The following is a 19,400-nucleotide window of genomic DNA, read 5'->3' on the forward strand; positions in this document are numbered from 1 at the left end:
TTGTTTTAGGTCCCAAAGGAGAAGAGGATTCTTCCATCTGGTATGATGGGACGCAATGAACTAGGAAAGAGGTTAGCTTCATTTTTTGCTCTCTATAGCTGTCTAATTCTCCTGCAGCTGCTTGCATGCATGATGGGTCTCTTAGCTTGCATAAAATAGACATCAAAGCACAGTGTTATTACCAACAACAGTGGAGGTTATTAACCCTGAGACATATATTAAAATTCTTTAGGCTAGATCCCAAGCAGGTATAAATTGAGCTACACCCATTTACACAACTGAGGATCTGTCTAGCTGTGTTCAGAGGAGTTGCACTGATTTGCAGCAAGTGAAGAATTTGTCTTTATTTCCTACTTTGTGACAGCTGGAAAGGGGAAAGGGATTAAGCATTGGCAGCAAGAAGGGAATGACCAAGTCCTCTTCCACTCACTAGGCTGATAAGGATTTCTGTTCCACTTGCTTCCAGTCTCCCAGGATTCTCTTCCAGTGACTCCCATTTGTCCTTTGAGGTTTTCAGATAATTAACTATTAAATTAATGGCTCATTTGCCACTATGAGTTCAGTTCCCCTTCCTGGATGCTGTGTACTTTGGCAACCTTTTCTGGTTGTCTGTTTTTAACTACTTGACAGAATAAGTCTCTTGAACGATACTTCATTCCTTCTTCATAAGTAAGCTGAGTTAAACTGTTTTCTCCTCTCTGAAAGACCACTGCATTCTGGACAGTGGTGTTTTTTTTATTAACTACCGAAATTTCAGCACATACCTGAAGGTGAAGCTCTCGAAGCAGAGTGGGTGGGAGCTACTCATTCAGCTTTACTTCCCTTGGGGGTAGCTCATGCTGCCAAGAGGTGTGCAGGTTGCTAGTGTGGGGGTTGGTTTGTTTTCTGAGCATGGTAACAGGGGCAATAAGCCACCTTTTCCCAGCTCAGCTAGGGCTGCAGAGTCGGCAGGGTCACAGAGTCACCGCTGCAGAAGGGACCAGTTCTTGGGATGCTGCACAAAGGGATGGTTTCCGTGTGTGAGAGGAGTGCATTTTTGTACAGTTCTTTATCAATTGATAGCTCCTATACTTAGTCTTTTCTGCTCTGAAGTCTGGGCCATACACCTCACTTCCAGTACTGCAGCCCTGTCAATTTTTCACTGATCTCATGTTGTCTGGGAGTTTTGCTTCCTAAGCTCTTGGAGTTTGTGAATTTGTACAAGAATCAGCTTTCCTAAAAAAAAAAAAAAAAAAAAAGGCATTTAAAAAAAATCAACTTTCAATGTCAATGAGCCTTAAAAAGACTAAGATGGAAAGACCACATAGCAGTTATCTTTCTTATTGTCCCTGCTGCTCTGAGTGTTTAATAGCATAAATAAAGAAATAATGGATGTAGGCCCTGGATCTGCAGCCCCAAACCATGTCTAAACCGTATTCTCTGATTCCGTGTGATCATCCCTTGTCTGCTGAGCACCTCTGGCTCTTGCTGATTGCACTGAGAGGTGTGTGTGTGGGTGGAGATCACCCATGGGCCTGTCAGATCTCCCATATCAAGCAGGAGATGTACACAGCTGATTCAAGGTCACCTGGCAGCTAGACTGTGCAGTTTGCTTCCCAGCAGCACATCAAGGCACTTGCTTCTCGCTGTGACAGCTTGCTGGGGTTGTCCACCCTCTGCCCTGGTTTGAGACAGGACCCTTTCTCCACCAGGCACTGCCACGGAATGGAGTACGACCCAGAGATTGCATCCTTTGATGGCTCAGCCCATCTCATGAAGCTCTTGTCTGAAAATGTTTCCATGACCCAAGAATATTGTGAGCCACAGAAGAAGAACGGCTTAAGTCTTGAAGGCGTCCCTACTCCTCACAAGCCAGCCATGCTTCCACCAGGCACTAGCAAGCTGGATGCCACCCCAGACAACTACATGGTCCCGCCAGGGGATGTATACGACAACAGCTCATTGAACTCCCTCTTCGAGACCATCCCCGTAGCCCCACCACAGCAGAGGTGGCAGCCAGACAGCACTTTCAAAGAGGATCCCCAGGAGGTCAGAGCCGTTAGTGGGTTGCATGCTGGCAGTGCAGCCCAGGGGGTACTGCATGAGGCTGTCTCTAGTTTGGGGTTTGCTCATGCTGGAGTCCAGTGGGAGCTTTGCTTTTGCATTAGAAGCTTGATGCCATTCCCGTTGAATTGTTGGGGTTTTTACATTGTTTTTGGAAGTAGGATAAGGCTTTGAAATGAGGGTCCATGTTTTATCTGTGGCCTCTGTTATAATGTCTGGGAGAAGGTGGATGGACAAAGCAATGAAAGATTCTACTTTTGACTGTCTTGTTTTCACTTGTCTACAGTCGCTACTCTTCAGTGATATCCTCAAACCCCAGCCAGAGCCACCTTGCCCTGAGAGTTATGCTACGGACGGTGTTAAGAGGTAACTGCCAATCCATGGTCTCTGGGTTTCCAGTGTCCCTTTCCTGGGGAAAGACTGCATCCCTTTCCTCGCCCCAATGCCAGTCTTGACAGTGACCATTGCAAACTTACCGATCTCATGCTTTTGCAGAGACAAGTTGTGTCCCCCCGGTGTCTTAGGAGCAAGTTGCTGTTCCATGGCTTTTTAGACACAAAGCAGTGATGAATTTTAGTGTTTGTAGTAGGAAGTAGGGATTAGGGTTTGAAATGTTTTGCCGAAAAGGGGTCAAACCCAATCTTAAATTCAAGTTACTAGACGGAGTTGTGCCAGTTCGTGTTTTTAGCTTGAGAGGTGTGTAGTTCAGACTGTATTCTGTTGGCCAAACTGGTGTAAATCCAGTGCCGACTGCTTCCACTGCTCTGGTCGCATCTCATCAGCACCTTGACCTGCGCAAGGGGAGATGTGGCACTGAGGTCTTCCGTGTGAGGGTTTGCTGTGTGTTACAGCCCCTTCCAAGGGAGCACTGCTTGGTTCCTGTGCTACAGATAGATCCAGGTGGCTGCACTATCTTTCCACAAGCTACTTGGAATGGGGTAAATGCCAGAGAAAATGAGGATGACAGTTGATGAGGGTGATAAGCAGCCTCCTCCTAATCTAAGGTTTAGGTTCTCACTTTGGGTTTAGCACTGTTAGTCAACCTTGATTTTAGAAGGTGCCACTGCCTCTCATTCCTAAAACATGAGAGAGATTTCTTCCTCCTTTCTACCCTTCTCTCAGGCAGCACTTTCCTGCTCTAGATACCGCATCAAACATTATTCCACCTCCCACTTTTTATTTGCCTCCTGAGTCACCTGACTCTGTGACTCAGCTGTCAGACGTGGGGATTTTCACACAGACAGCAGCTCGTGTTCGTGAGCGAGAGGCTTTCTGTTTGCTGTTTATTTGTGCACTAAAGCTCTCTGGCTCTCCTGGCTCTAGATAAGAGGAGTTGCCAAGCCTATCTTCAGAGATGGCATCACAGAGGAGGTGGAGCAGGAAAAAGAGATGGGTTGGTGACTAAATAGGAATACGACGATCTTCAACTGCAGGGCACTTGAAGGGTCTGTGTGAAGGCTTATGTACAGGTGGTGGCTTGCACAGATTCCTCACAGAAGAAAATAGCTTGAGCTATAGCCTCATGGTTTGAATGCTCATAGGTGCTGGTGAATGCCCAAGAGCAGGGCTTCTTGAAAATCAGGCTCTTCTTTTAAATTTGCTTGTCAGCAGTGACACCTTCCTGTGTGTAACACTACAAATCTTTCCTGTAAAGACTAAAGTTGCTGCCCACCAGACTGAGAGTTCAACAAGCTGGGCTTCTAAGTCCATTTTTAAGCACCTGGATAAACAAGCAGATGTCAGTGTCCTGCAGGTCCTCCTGTTTCTATAGGACCCATTAGGACATAGTTTTCCTGGGTCAGCCATTTTTGGGTGTGAATTTGGAGACAGGAATCTGAGTTTAGCATGTTTTAAAAGTCTCATCACAGGTACCTATTTTTGTTTGTTCTGGTTTAGGCTTTTGATTGTGCAATGGTTCTGTAGCCATCCACAGAAAAACACTGGTTACAATAATGTACAGGGTTTTTAAAGCCAAAATCAAAGGGTAAAATGAGGATATCCGAGAACTGCTGCTCCCTAGGGTGTTGAGGACAATCAGTATGTGCTGTGCTGGGAGGTGCTCGATCACAACTGTAGGGGCGTGTGAGATGGGGAATAGGGCAGAGACTCCTGGGTGTACGGTGTCTGTAACCTGTAGGGATGGAGACCTGCATGTCTCTTGTTTTGCTTTTGGGGTGAAATAGCAGCGTGTGCTTATTAATCATTCTCTCTTTGTTCCATACAAGTGACTTTGAATACACTCTGGGGTCACCCAAAGCCATTCACATCAAATCTGGGGACTCTCCCATGGCCTACCTCAACAAAGGACAGTTCTACCCCATCACACTGCGGACAGCTGGAGACAGCAAATGTTTACACTTGTCCTCAAATAAAGTGAAGGTAAGAGACAAGCTGACAATTTTGCTGACACATGCTGTAATCAGACATCCAGCAATTGTACTGGCCTGGGAACAGAGCTGAACATGAAGAGTAATGGCTTTGTGGCTCATGTTGGCTTAAAGCGATGAATGGGATGGATTCACTCATAGCAAGCTAATCCTCTGATGCACAGCAACAGCCTTCATGTTACCTGGCAGTTGAAACCTTTCACAGTAAGGTCAGGGATGCACAAAAGGCCTCCCTAGCTGATGGCTGGCTGGGGGCCCTGATGGGAAGACTTCTGAGCTAGAGAGACGTTCCCCGTCTTGCTCCCGAGATGTGTGGCCAGGCCTCAGAGCCACCCCTGAGACTAAGCTGAGCTTGAATTCTCAGCAAAGAAACCTGGTCCTCCAATCCTGAGCTGTATTTAGGGGCTAGACTTCGGATATCTCAAGACTTACAGGATTCCTGAAACTGAGAATGTCTAGAAAAAGACCTTTTAGGCTGTCCCAGCCTCATACTTGCTACAGCACTGCTAACATTCCTCCAACGCAGGATCCTTGTATGCCTTGGAGTCAGTGGGAACTCATGGGCAGTGCAATTAGGGGGCATACAGGGCATCTCAGTTTTGCTCCTGGCTCTGTTGCTGCCTGACCGCATGACCGTGTTCAAGTCCCTTCCCTTGCATGCCTCAGTTTCCCCAGCAATAAAACATTAACAATGACATGAGGCTGCCCTTGGCCAGTGGATGCACTGGCTGGAAACGGCAATGAGGGCACCAAGCATTAGCCTGCTGTGTATACTAATAGGGGATATCCTCGCTGTGTTACAGAGTGTTGTGATGATTGTTTTTGACAACGAAAAGATCCCGACGGAGCAGCTCAAGTTCTGGAAGCACTGGCATTCCCGCCAGCCCACGGCCAAGCAGAGGGTCATTGACGTTGGTATGAGTGGGGCTGTCTGATTGCGATGGCTGGGTGGGGTTGATAACTTCTAGCACCATTTTACTGCATTTCCAATACACAATAACACAGTTGAAGCTTCAGAATCTGGCCTGGGGGAAAGCAGGGAGGAGCAGGCTGATCTGCTGGCTTCAGATCCTTTCTGGCTGAGGAGCTCTTGCGGGTTTAAGATGGTGTTTGCCAAGTGTAAGGACATGCGCTAGAAGCCCAAGATACATCAAAGAAGAGCCTCAGTCAGAGAGACAGAAACTGCTAAACTATTTTGGCTCTTACAGATGTGACCTATGGCCTCTTGGAGTCTAGGAATCTGGGCTAGAAAAGGCTTTGGTACTGCTTGTCCTTCTCCACTGCCACCACACAGGCTTTACAGTGTGTTGTCCTGGGCCAGACAAAGGTTTTGTCCATTCAGCTGAGCACCTCACTGAGCACCTTGCGGCTTAAAGCAAGACACGCGGTTGTTTAAATTTAGAAGCAATCTACATTGACTTTGCATAACACCACTACTCAAATAGCAGTCACCAGCCAATATCTTTGAGTCATTTCTGGCCTATCCCTTACATATGCACGCTAAGGTTTATCCAGTGGTATCAAGGATGGCCTCTGTTATATTACAAGTCTTCTTTTAGCCTTGGACTCAGTGAGAGGCAGGCTTTTGGGGAGTGAAAAGCCTCGGGAATGTAACCAGTTCTGCAGCCAGAGTATAAACTGCTTCTCTATTGCATTTCAGCTGACTGTAAAGAAAACTTCAACACAGTGCAGAACATCGAGGAGTTAGCCTACAATGCACTGTCCTTCGTGTGGAACATCCACGAAGAAGCAAAGGTACAAACTGCTTGTGGAAGGGATATGGGAAGCCTTGGTCCACAGCAAAACTGTACCCTCCTTTCTGATGGCCCAGGCACGCTCCCCCCACTTCTCAGCTGAAAGACAGAGTTTCAAATCCAAACAATTCCATTCCAGTGGCCCCAGGTAGTGTTTGTCTGCCAGGACAGTGAGGAAGGACACCATGCTTCTCTGTGTGTTTAAGCATTGCCATTAGCTAATAAACACTCTGGGCACACCTGAGACTGGCTCAGAGATGTTTTTTTAGTGCTGATGGATAACTCCTAAGAAAGCCTTTTGCAGCAGGCAGCCTAGATCAGGGCTCTACTCGCATGTAGGTGAAGCCTATTTAAATAAACCACAGCTTAGGGAACAAAGACCCTCCTTTCAAGGCAGCATTTTGGTGCAGAAATGACTGACCACCCTTCTGTGGCTTGTGTGATATGGAAGGGAGCCAGGCAGGTCACAAGATCCCTTTTGACCTTAAAATCTATAAAGCTTGTATCAACATCTTTGCAGCTCTGCTGTCTCTTCTGCATCTCTTCAGAGTCTCTCGTTAACACTTTGTACCTCGTGTGGATTGAAAGGAGCATATAAAAAAAGATGAAGTAACTAAGAAAAAAAGAAAAGCATAAATGCCCCATCTCTCTGAAGCTGGTAGCTTGGGAAAACTCTGGTTTGCTTTGGGATTCTTTTAGCCCAAAGGCGACCTTGGTCTTTTACAACCCAAGAGGTCAACAAATGTCTTCAAGGCAAAGTTGTCAGAAATGGAAATATGTCAGGTATGTGGCAAGCCCTCAGGGGCACCTCAGCAAAACTGGATTTAACTCTTAGCAGAAACTCTGTACATGCACTGGCCTGGGGCAGGTAAAGGTGAGACTTCAGAGAGCTGCGAGGGCTGGGAGCCGCGACAGGAGGGGTCAGGTATTTGGGTCGTCTGTAGCACCTGTTACTTCTCTTCTTGCAATTAAACTTCACACCACAGTTAAGTGGCTTTCTTTTCTATATATAGGTACTGACTAGATCTGACGTTAGGTTTCAGGGCTGAAATCCTCAGCCCAAAGCCCTGCTGAGGGAGCTGTGGGAGCTTCGCCAGCTGTGAATCTGTCCCCAGAGTCCAGGGGAAATTTCAAGGTCACACAAATGAGTTGGTAATTTGGAGATACAATGTGGATTATGTCTGCGCTCAGCGTTTCTTCAAAAGTTCCCACTGGAGGTGACGCCATCCTAAAGCAGGAGGAGTAGGATAAAGGAGACCAGTGTGTGATGAATATTTATTTAACTAGCAGCAATGATTTGTAATTCCTGAAGCTGTAGTCTAGCCCTCCTCCCTTCCTCCAGGGCATTGCTGTCTGAGGGTCCCTTGTTCAAATGAAAGATCAGAAATACCAGCAAGAATTTCCCCAGGCAGACTGCATCGCGTCTGCAGCTTGCCTGAGCCGATGGGAGTGGATAGCCTAAGTGTTAGTAGAGAGATGGAGAGCTGCAAGAGGTGTCGGGGGAGACTGTGGCTAGGAAGGACCAGTAGTTACGCTCGGGTCACATGCTCACGCTCATGTGACAACAGCTCACATGCTCGGCTGACGCTGGGAGGGTTGGAAGGATGTCTCGGGAGCCGCTTTTGTTCCTACCCGCTGTTCTTATTGCTGTTTGAGAATAATGTTTTCAGCACCAACAAGCTGCATCAATCTCTGTTCCTATTTGCAGGTATTTATTGGGGTGAATTGCCTGAGCACTGACTTCTCCTCCCAGAAAGGAGTGAAAGGTGTCCCGCTCAACCTCCAGATAGACACTTATGACTATGGCAATGGAACCAGCCAGCTGGTGCACCGCGCCGTCTGCCAGATCAAGATATTCTGCGATAAGGTAGAACATTGCTTTTCCACCAGGTTGTCCAAGAGGAATTTTAAACTGGTGGCCAGTGACTCCAGGAGGGAAAACAGAAAGGTTGTGAGAGCCTAGAACAGCCGAGAGGTCAGGGCTGAGGAATCGAGATGGTTAGCCCCCTCAGCTGAGTGAGACAGGAAAGCGGGGATGTGTCTGCACTGCTGAGGCCTTTGTAGAACAGTCATTAGAAAGTTTTCCCTATGTCAGATCTACATGGGATTGTGCCTCATAAAAACTTGTCAAAAATAGAGTTTATTAAATAGCAGAAGAGATGAGAATCCTTCTTTCCCAGCCTCAGATATCTTCCCATGGAAAAACTTCTCACAGCTATTTTTGTCTGCATTTTTCATTTCTGAAAGCAAATTTTGTTTTTGTTTTTAAATTTATAAGTATCAGAAAGTTCTGGATGGCCTGTAGAGGGTCTCTGAGGTGAGCGTTTTTTAATAAAGGCTGCCTTTACCTTAATGTGCTTACCTCCCAGAGATGGCCAGTAAACCCTCTCTTGCCAATGTTAGAACTGTCAATGTCCTAATTTTTGCCTTATCGTCCCCACAGGGAGCAGAGAGGAAAATGCGAGATGATGAAAGGAAGCAGTTCAGAAGGAAAGGAAAATGCCTGGACTCCAATAACAATGGTCAGTGCTAGTGTTTGTTACCTGATCCAAAGCGTGTTGAAATCCATGTAGGCTTGTCCGTTAACTTCCACAAGATCTGGCCCTGGGTATTTCCAAGCCTGATGAAATCAGCACCATTCAGAAATAGCTTGTCAGGCAGGTCCTTGTCTGGCCTCCTACCAAGGCTCTCAAAGCCCTTCATTAATAGTAACCAACCTTTCTGAATTGTCTTGGGGTCTTGGCAGGGAGCCTTCCCTAGGGGAGACAGCGCTGGGCAAGCCCAGAAGACCTGGTTCCGCAGGGTCTCGTCTTTTTTCTAATATTTCTGTTGGGAGACCTTGGGCAGGCGCTTTCCCCTCTCTGCATGTAGTTGCCTCTTAAACTGCCATCTGAACTGAGATGAACTGGACTTTCCATCTGTAGGTCTGAAAGGCTGTTTGCTCTCTGGCTTCAGAGGGAATGAAATCACGTTCCTGAGGCCAGAGACTGACCTCGAAACCCAGCCAGTCCTGTTTATCCCCAACGTCCATTTTTCAAACCTGCAGAGGTGTGGCACGGTAAGTCCTTTCAAAAAACAACCAACCTGTTGCCCTCATCTGTCACCCCCATCATTTCCAAACCGATCAGTCCCCAGCCATGACTTGTGTTATGTAAAAAAACAAAACCAAACCACAATTCTTCTGTGGAAATGTGGTGAACTTGAAGACGTAGCTGACAGGAGTGGCCTAGATAGTCATGCAACAGCGATGGGCAAGATAACCTTTCCAGGTTCCTTCCAGCCAGATATTCCTGTGGTTTACAGGTATCATCTGCAGCTTCCACAGAGGACTGGAGTGCTAGCAAAAATATCGGCAGAAAGTGAACTATAGAAAAATGCGACCATATCAGTCCCTGCACGTGTGGGACATCTCTCACTTGTCCTCTGCCCTTCTCTATTCCCCTGAACCTGAGGAAACCTAGACCCAGCGTCCTTCAGAGCTCATCAGTATTCCCTCAAGAAACAACTGTCTCAGTTTGTCAAAAAGGGGGGAAAAAGCCATCTGTGACAATACTGTACCATCCTATTGCAGTGGCTGCTGCACTGATGCATCAGCATCAAAACCGGGGACTAGAAGAATCTGGTTTACAACCAAAGAACTCGCTGAGAAACTTGGTCCTTGATCCCAAGCAGGTTATGAGATTTGACCTGCTTTTGGGTCTAGCTAGATATGTGTTCAGGCCTCTTCCAGGCAGAGGAGGAGAATCTAGACAGGTTCTTTACATCAGGTTTCATTTAATCTAAGAAACACATACGGATGTTTGGGTTTAATTGCGTAGGAAAACTGATGGACTGGGAGGAGGGAAATCATGCTTAAAATGTGCCCACGTTGCCTTTCCCCCCAGCTTCATTGGCACACAATGATACTGTGCAAACTAAAAGATCGATGTTTCCTTTCCATTTCAAGGTGCTCCCTCCTGCTGTTCCCAACTCTGCAAACAGGTAAGGATGCAGCAGTTTGTATTTCCCATCCATCAGCTGCTCTGTTTCTTTGGGTATGTCATGGTTGTTTGATATCCATAGGCAGTATGTGTCTACAGGTGCAAAATAACACAGCACAGTGTCTCCCTGATGCCCTTGAGTGCCAAAATATGTGTTAAACTTTGGCCTAGAATAGACTCAAGGGATGCAGAAACACAGATACGTTTCTTTCCCTATCAGCGAGCCACTCCAACGGGAGTCTGGTCCATGACTGTCCTGCTGTTCTTATTGAGACAATGTTTGAAAGAGGGGGAAAAAAAGATCACAGAACCACCACTGAAGGGTTCAAGTAACCAGAGGCAGAAACTGCTGTAAAATAAACTGGAATGAAGTAGAAATCACACTTGTAATGTGTCTAGAGTGGGGAGAACCAGTATTTACCCTAGGCTTGATCCACTGTCTAGTGATACCAATAGAGAAACAGTGACGTGAAAGTGCAAAGGGCTTTTGTTTATGGTGTGATATCAAAACCACTGCCTGCGCTCACTGGTGTCCCCGTATGCGTTAGGCAGGAAGTTGCAACTCTGGCAGACACTCTGCTGCCGTAATTACAAAACCGATATTTAATTGCTGGATGTTTGTTGGAGTAATTGGTTGTTCAGTCAAAAGTTCAATTGCTGGAATTGTTTTGTTCGCTGCTATTGTTCTGTCCTCTTGAGAGTATTGTATCCCTTTTGCTTAGGCTGCCCTTAAAACGGAGTGGTGCCTCATTCACAGATGAGTTTGACCCAATACCTCCAAAGCAAACCAAGGAAGAAGATCCTCAGAGAGGTAACCCCTGGGATGGGAACTCTTCCTGAATGTAGTGTTTCGTTTGATTCAAGTAACCTTGGATCCTGAATTACATGAGGCCACGTCGCTCTGAGAAATGCTGTAGAGAGCCCTGATTCAGTGCTGTGCTTTCTCTCTTTCAGTCTTGTTGTACGTGCGGAGGGAGTCAGAGGAAGTGTTTGATGCTCTCATGTTGAAGACACCAGATCTCCAGGGCCTCAGAACAGCTGTAAGTGTTATCAAAAAAACTGTGGCACACGAACAAACTGCAGATAAAAGGGCAATGGTACTTGGTATATAGCAAGCTGGACATAAGACTGCTTGTATCTCATGTCTGCTTTCTCTTGAGAATAGAAATGGAAATTGTGAGTAGCAGGTGAATTCTACCCATAGCTCCTGGCATGGGCTGTGGTGTTAGTGCTGCAGCGGGGAATAACACACGTTATGGGAAGAGGTTTTGTTCAGATCAGAATATAAGTCTCCTCTTGTGACAACACATTCATATTTTCTATTGTAAAACACCCTTTCCATTCCTAAGGCTGTAGATGTGCAATCTGAAGCCCATTCTGGCCTCATGCTGGAATTCCCTGTGTTGTGTTTGAGGAGCAGACAGACATATTTCTGTGACGATTATCAGCAGCATCTCCGATAACCCACCTCTCTTTGGAGATTGCTGGGAAGGAAACAAACAATAAACCTCCCAGATTTGGGGTGGCTTTATGGCTGCACTTTAAGCTCTGTTGGTTTTACAAACTTTTAAAAATAGTTTGAAAAATGTCAGCATAGAAGATTCTTTGCCATCTTCTCCCTCCCCCATCCCTCACCACAAAGAGTCAAAAACCTCTACTGAAAATGCTTGTGAAAAAGCTACAAAACTCCTGTCATCCTAAGACCGTAGCTGTACTTGCCTAGGAGAGGTCTGCCGGAAAGCTTTGCAGATCAGCTAAAACCTAAGCAAAAGCTGCAGTCAGATGCATCCACAGCAGACACAGTCAAACACTTTCCATAGTTTCTCTCACCTTTGGATGCATCAGCAAAGGAAAAGCTCAGCGCTCTCTGTGCCCAGCCGGTTGAAGCATCAAGCCCCAAACAGGCCAGGGAATGAGAGAAAGAAAATGAAGATTATTTCCCCCAGGTTCCTGGCCTGGCAGTAGCCGGCAGAAAGAGAACCAAGGCCAAGCTGCAGCCTGCCCATCTGCCCACTGCAAGACACAGACATGTTCAGATTGTCCTGTTCAGATCATTGCTTCGGCCCTTTTTTCTTGAGTAAAAGGGAGGGGGAATCCTTTGCTGCTGAATACCCCTGGCTCAGTGTTATCTTCGATTTTTATCATAGGAATTTCATTTTACAAGTACAAAGAATTGCCATGTTTTCTCTCACAGATTTCAGAAAAATATGGGCTTCCTGAAGAAAGCATTTATAAAGTCTACAAAAAATGCAAAAGAGGGTAAGCTAATCTCTCATCTGCTTTTATGCCATGCCTCTAAAACCCCATTCTCTTTGGTACCCTGCCATAGGCTGAAATAGCGTTTTAACGAGATAATAAAAAGTAAAGCCATGTGAGCCTGTGCTATTTGGAGCATATAAAACTCAGATCTTTCTGGGCTTTAAAGATTTGGGATAACGCTTGTTTGTATTATATTTGTTTGGAGTGTAAAGTCTCCCAAGAAAAGGAAGTTGGATGAAGGAGGAATTGTTTGGGTGGTTTAATGGATGATCCTTTGTGTCTCAGTCTAAAAGCCGGAGGTTATGGAGAACTTATCTTACTGCCATCAGAGAGGTATAAATGTTTGCTTCTCCAAACCAAGTGCCTAAATGTCCCTGGCTCAGAAAGAGACTGTACCGGCTAAATAAGAGCATGGGCAGCCCCGGTGGAGAAGGGGGGAGATCTGAAAGAGGAGTGTCTGTTCCCAGCTTCGCCATCCCAGCCCCGGGCCAGGGAGGTCAACAGGAAACTTCACACTCGCTGTGGGAGGTGATGGATCAGACCCTTCTGGGCACTGGTGGCTCTTGTGCAGCCCCAGTACAGAAATGCGGGTCCCACTTGAGGCACGTGTCAGGCGCTGCGGGGAGACAGGCATAGCTCTACGGGGGGTGACAGGTGGGGTTTGCAGTAAACATGAAATGGCTTCTCAAGTGATTTCAATGTGGTGTTTATTAGTGACCGATCCATGTGGATCTCCCCCATGGCTGAGAGGGAACGGTGCTAGTTTGCGTGAGCTGAGGACCAGCCGCTGAGTCTTCCGTGGAGGGCAGTGGTCTTGATGTGGAGCCAAGCGCTACTTTCAGAAATGTTTTCTGGACTAAGAACTCCCTCAGGGTTGTCCCCATCTCTGGCGGCGAGTTCTCCCTTCAGCTGATGGAAAGGGAACGACTCATAAACTCCCAAGCTTATTTTCATAAAGCTAAATCCAGAGCCCTTCTTGCAGAGCGAGCGAGATACAATCAGGCTTTGCAAGCAGCAGTGACTGCCTGGGAGATGAACTCATTGTTGTTGCTGGCCCTGGTCCAGAGTTTGAGCATGGGGAGAGATGGGCAGAAAAGCAAGGCTGATGACAGGTCCCGCGTTACGCAGCCCTGCTGTTCTCACTAGCACGGCCCCCCAAAGAGGTCCTCCGCGTAACAAAACAAGGGAACAGAGTCCTTGGGTTAGTCCAAAGCTCTGCTTCTGCCTTTGCTTTCTGGTGAGAGCGAGATGAGAAAGTCCTAAAGCTCCTTGGATGGGATCTTCCAACTCATTTGGTGTCGCCGTAACTTGATGCCCACGGGACTTAGCCTGTTTGCTTCTAGGAGAGCAGAGCTGAAGTGAGGCTTGGAGGCAGCTGCAAGGTGGGAGGGGGAGAGGCAGTGGGTTTCTCCTCCGTGCTGTGATGTGGTGTCACTGAGCTGGGAAGCTGTTACGACCCCCTCACCTCCAAATCTACAACTGAGCACCCTTTCCCCATTTAGGAGGGGTTTTAGATATGGTCCTCATTTTAAGATTATGGATGGGCCATAGTGAGGTATCCGAATTTGTCAGGAGGCTCTTCCACCTGTCCTGAACTCAGGGCCCTCAGTGCTGTCAGATGCTGCTCATCCACTAGCCCCAGAAATGGAGATTTTCTCCCCAGAGAAAAAGAGCAACACTGGTGGCCTCAAGAGAGGGGTTGTCCCATACACCTTCGGTCAGAGAGTGCCTCAAGTCTGATCTTGAAGAAGAACAACTGCGAAGGACAGGGGTGGGCAGTTTATTATTACAGCTTCAGGACTGAGCCAAAACTCAGGTGTGTCGGCTGTGGTGGTGGCTTGTGATGTGGCGATCACGGGTCATCAGACTGTCATCAGACAACAACTCCTCTCGGGTAACTCCAGCTTGGGCTGGAGTATTCTGAAGCAGCTGACTGTGAGCATCTGCGCGGCAAGAGAGATCCAAGCACTGATGAGTTTGCAGGTGGACCAGGAAATGGCACTGCTTCAGGGGAGAGGCCACCTATACTTTGTTTTGCTTTGGTTTTGTTCATTACTTGATCTGATAAGTAGTGAATGTTGTTTAATAATGATTGGGAGGGAAAACAGGCAGATGTCCTTTCCATCCCTTCCCCAAAATGGAGGAGCAAAGAGGTATCTAATGAGAAGAAAAGGCAACACCTGGAAGTTAGATTAAAAAAAAAAAAATAATCTGACACCTAGTTTAATGAAAGCTGGACATGACTGATGCCATAGGTTATTGCTGGAGCGTGGGGGACATACAAGATTTTCTCCGGTCTACTAGGGTCCGACACCGTTTCCTGCTCCCCCAGATTTAATTTTCCTTTGAATAATTTTATCCTATTGCTCCACCCTAAACAATCCTCTCTTGGTAATTACAGCTTGAGGGTCAGATCTTCATCTGGCGTAAACTAGTGAAGCTCAGTGGTACTGCCTGGATGTACAGCAGGTGAGGACCTACTGTCAGCCCTGGGCCCTCTTAGTGTGATGAGCTCATTCAGATGAACTTAATCTCAGGGTGACTCAAGAGCAATAATAAGTAATTTCGTATCTTGGTGAGGTTTGGTCTAGAAAAACAATACAGGGCTCAGATTCCTAATCAACACTCCCTTGAATCTTTTGTGGTTGAGAAATCAGATGGAAGCAAGGTAGCAAGAGGCACAGGTGACTTCTCTGGCTTCCTGCACTAAGATAGCCAGAGATAATTGGAGCAGCTCTGTTGCAAGGCTTTTTGTGACAACCCACCCTTGGGTATCCACGCTGTCTCTCTGGGGGCACCTGTCGGAGGCCAAACTCCCTGGGATCCAGGGCTTGGGGGCCCGGGCCTCTTGCCCCCAGGCAGCCCCAGCACCGCTCCTGTCCGGTGCTGGGAGGTGAGATGCAGCCATGAAGGTTATGATTCACCGGGAAGACCCCTGGACGGTGTCAGACCCTGTGTCTCGGCCTCCCCCTGCACTGGGTGGGCTGCCCTTCCCCGAGTGTGCCGTGACAGAATTAATAGCCTGTTGGTAAAGTGTTTTGTGCACCGCTGAAAGGCAGCGCGGGGTTGGGCCCTGGGACAAAGCTGACACCAGAACAGACTGGACACGAGGACAGAGCTCCCACCTTCACCTCTGAAATTTGGGCACGCTGGGCCAGGGCTGTGACCAGCCTGTGATCAAACGGGCAGGAGCCAGTCGGTGTGGCTGCGCTGACCTCCAGGGCATTCCCCGGAGGGACACCAGGGCCCCATGTTTGTGCTTGTTAAACTGTTAGATTTGTTGGATGCTCAGCCTTTTCGTTTTCTTGTTTTTAATCTCGGCATGTGGAGCATTGCACAATTAATGCTATTGCCCCATTAATGACCCCAGCAGGAACCTGGAGGGGATGTGCTTTCTGCAAAGAAAGATAATTTGTTCTCTTTGTTTCCTCCAAACAGTTACAAATTTCACATCTGATTTATGGGAACACAGTGGGGTGATGCAAAGCTGCCCCGCTACTTCCATTACAATAATGAGGGGCTCTTGCCTGCCACAGAACCGCAGCCTCAGGTTTAAGTCAGCTGTCGAAATGTTTCCTTCTCCCCGTGTCTCCGTGTGATTGATTCCAGGTCGGAGAAGCTGTGTTGGAGGTGTGCCCTCCAGCACGGGGAGGAACTTGCCACCGGCTGGCCCAGCTGGCTGCCTGCGCTCAGCCTGCCTGCGTGTGTTCCTCGCGGAAGGGGCTCCCAGGCAATGCTCAGGGCACGGCTGCATGGGAGGTTGTTCTGGATAGGAGAAAGGCGTCCTATTCCAAACCACTTCCATCTGCTCCCAAAGCAGTCTCGGCTTGTTCAGAATAACGCACCCCTAAAAGCACCCAGGCAAGAAGCGAGGAGTGAGCAGTTCTGCTCTAAATTCACACCCTGCCGTAATCCAGATTAATTTGCCGGTGTAGCAAACGCCGGGCCTAGGCATGTCGAGGGTAGAATTGCGAAAAGCTCTGCAGGATGTTCCGTTGTGTTGTATCGTGGCTTTAATTGATTAATCACGGCTGAGCCCCTCAAATTGGGTAAGGTGGACGCTGCGGTGCCTTCTTGTGCCTGCCCAGGGCTGTGGCTCCCGGAGCAGCCTGGCAGCGGCCAACCCACCCGGCTGGCAGGCAGCGAGGGGCGCGGCTGCGGTAACACGCCGCCGATCAGTAACAGGGTAGTAAAGGCAATTTTTAATGGGAATTTTGTATGGAGACATTTTGGAGAGGGCCGGCCCCCGTGCCGCGAGGCTTTGTCAGTGATGTTATTGCCAGTTCACGACTGGGAATCCTGAGGGTGCAGCGATGTCCAGCCCTCCTGACTAAGCTGCTCTGCAAACCTTTCGATGTGCTGCATCTGACCCAGCCGTTCTCCCTCTCCTGTAGGATCCTGGTGAACATGGACAACAACATCATCCAGCACTACAGCAACCACATGGCCTTTCTCCTGGACATGGTGGAAGCAGAGGACAAGTTCCAGATCATCCTCAAGGAGCTATAAAGAGCCGCAGGCAGCACTTACTGGGACTTTTCTCAAAGCCGGCAAGTTTGACCCGACAGAACTCAGCCTGGTGCCTCAACTTGTTGCCTTTACTTGAATACACTGCCTCTGGGGAGGGCCTCGGCCTCGCGGTGCTGGGCCGGAGACTGCTTGGAAGATCTGTTACCGATGTGAACATGGAACTTCTCTCTGTTGAGTTTATTATTATTATTTTTTATTTTATTTTATTTTATTTTATTCCCTTCTGGCGATGGGCCTGACCTTCTGTTTCACAGCTGGGAACACAAAGCCACACTAACATGGCTGTCAGAGCCTGGGCAGAGGCAGGGGACTGCCTCCGCTCGCTGTTTGCCTTGGCCTGTGACTGATCCAACCCTAGGCTTTGGCTTTCTCCCAAACCATCAGTCACGCGGAACCTTCAAACCATTTCCAGCAGGGCTGAGCCCGGCTCTGAGCTTCCCTCTGTCCGCAGAGACTTTCACAGATGCCTTGAAAACTCACTGTTGAACGGACACTGCCTGCTGCCATGCCCCCCGCCCCGCCGTATCGCTGACTGTAAATACCACGCAGGCCTCCATAGCCCTTGTTTATACATTTCTGATGTATTGTTCCTTTTATATTTTATATATATATAAATATGCATTGTTTTATATATGACTCAGTACGGTGACACAGAGCATTTCAAACACAGGCTGCTTCACATTTCTCCGTGAACTCCTTTTGTAACTGTGTTGTTGGTTTTGTTGTTTTGGATATTCTGTAGTAATAAAGGTTCAAAGACGGAAAGTGAACTGTTTTCACCCAGCTCTGGAGGTTGGAGGTGGGAAGGGCTGGGCAGGAGCCAGGGCAGGGAGGTGACCTCAGCGGCACAGGAGGGACTCCGGCTTGGTTTTGCACCGCACGCTGTTTAACGGCACGAGGAGTTTGTCCGTCTGAACTGTCTCTCCGCGAAGGGGTGAGAGACCGGCAAGCGCTGCCGATCCGCGCACGTCTGCAGCTGCTGCTTCCACCTGCGCACGCAGATCAGCGCCTGGACTCCTCCTAAACCCTCCCCTCCCGCACGCTGGGCTCTCCCTCCCGGTTCCGCGCCCGCTGCCGGCGCTGCGGGCAGGCAGAGGTTACTGAGCAGTCGTAGGCACATCCCTTTGATGGAGGGATTACCTCACACAGACGTGGTGAAATTTTACGCAAGTCAAAAAGAAATGCCCTGTTTTACTTCTGCTCATAAGAGGAGCAGCTCAGCCCCTACCTTTCTGGCGAGGCGGTGTAACCGCCAGCTGTGTACCTTCTTCCGCATGTGCCTCACCGGCTGTTTAAACTCCTCACACCTGCTACCTCTCAACTGCCCATCCTGCACCCCTGTGTCCCCTGTGCCAAAGTTGGCTGCAGCTGCTTCCCATTTAGCTAAAAAAATACCAAGGGGAGCCCTGCATTTTCTCATTAATCCTCTGACCAGTGAAACCCGGGGACTTTCCTCCTCCCCCTTCTTCATCCTCTGCTTTTCCTGTCCGTGTCAGAGGGAAGTGCGCCTGAGTCCCATGACTGGGGGAGAGCAGCTCTACTCCCACTGGGAAAGGGGTTTTGAATTGTCGAAACCCATCAGGCTGGTGAATTTTGGATTACTTAAGTGTTGTTATCGCAGTGAGGAGGGCCTCCAAGATGAGGCTCAGATAAGTTTGAAGGCTTATCAACCTTAGAAGATCTCTCCCAGCGCCCTGCGCTCCTTCATCTTCATATCATAAACTCCTTCTTCAGCAGGATTTCTCTGATTCAGTGTTTGTTCTGCAAGGCCGTGCCTACAGCCTTGCTGTAGCAGAATTTCAGTTCCAGTTAAAAACAGGCACGCCAGGAACCCCCCAGCGCTTCGCGCCGATGGCTGTGAAATCCACAGATCCCCTCGTCACCCTGGTGCGTCGGGCGGACGCAGGGGCTCTGTTCTTCGCAGGGAGAGCTCTGTGGCAGGACTCCACGCGCAGGGCACCCTGCCAGCGCTGCCTCCGCGGGGCTGGTCCTGGGGAGGGTGAACCGATCCTGCCTGACCACGTGGACAAGGACTAGCTGCTAAGGTAAGAACGGAGGTTTCCCGCTGCCTGTGGGAGAGGGAGCACCCAGCCCCCTAAGAGACAAGGGGGTAGGCGGTTCAGGGGAAGCGCCGTGTCCTCCACACCATCGGAGAGGCCTGAACCCAAGGAATCGGTACAAACAGCATGTTTGTATGGACATGGATGTCCACGGAGGCGGAGGGAGCTGGGAGCACCCCGGCGGCTCGATCTAGGTTTCTGCGCAGCGCTAGTGCTCTCCCCCATGAGCTGCCATTGCCGTGGCAGAGGCTGGGGCCCTGGGGAAACCCCTGGTGGCGCAGGCAGCTTGCTCTGCCGTGCAGAACGGGTTTGGGAAGGCTCCAGGCAACTCTGGGGGGTTTTTTTGGTGCACGCAATGTTATGGGCTCTCGGTGACCTCTCGCCCCT

At 48.7% G+C, this 19,400-nt stretch overlaps 1 protein-coding gene across 1 annotated transcript in view; it reads left to right on the forward strand.

Moving 5' to 3' along the window:
• GRHL3 (grainyhead like transcription factor 3) overlaps window positions 1–17,715 on the forward strand; it is a 29,720-nt gene extending 12,005 nt beyond the window's left edge. The window contains exons 3-16 of the mRNA XM_076357162.1: window positions 10–71; window positions 1,692–2,028; window positions 2,330–2,409; window positions 4,269–4,422; window positions 5,234–5,345; window positions 6,091–6,185; window positions 7,893–8,051; window positions 8,628–8,706; window positions 9,109–9,242; window positions 10,131–10,165; window positions 10,887–10,975; window positions 11,119–11,204; window positions 12,359–12,423; window positions 16,818–17,715. Coding sequence (XP_076213277.1) covers window positions 10–71; window positions 1,692–2,028; window positions 2,330–2,409; window positions 4,269–4,422; window positions 5,234–5,345; window positions 6,091–6,185; window positions 7,893–8,051; window positions 8,628–8,706; window positions 9,109–9,242; window positions 10,131–10,165; window positions 10,887–10,975; window positions 11,119–11,204; window positions 12,359–12,423; window positions 16,818–16,932 — 1,602 coding nt within the window. The 3' untranslated portion in view covers window positions 16,933–17,715. The remainder of the gene's footprint in view (window positions 1–9; window positions 72–1,691; window positions 2,029–2,329; window positions 2,410–4,268; window positions 4,423–5,233; window positions 5,346–6,090; window positions 6,186–7,892; window positions 8,052–8,627; window positions 8,707–9,108; window positions 9,243–10,130; window positions 10,166–10,886; window positions 10,976–11,118; window positions 11,205–12,358; window positions 12,424–16,817) is intronic.
• The last annotated feature ends 1,685 nt before the right edge of the window (window positions 17,716–19,400 follow it).

This window comes from Aptenodytes patagonicus, chromosome 21 (genome assembly GCF_965638725.1).
Source record: "Aptenodytes patagonicus chromosome 21, bAptPat1.pri.cur, whole genome shotgun sequence".
NCBI classification, from domain to species: domain Eukaryota; kingdom Metazoa; phylum Chordata; class Aves; order Sphenisciformes; family Spheniscidae; genus Aptenodytes; species Aptenodytes patagonicus.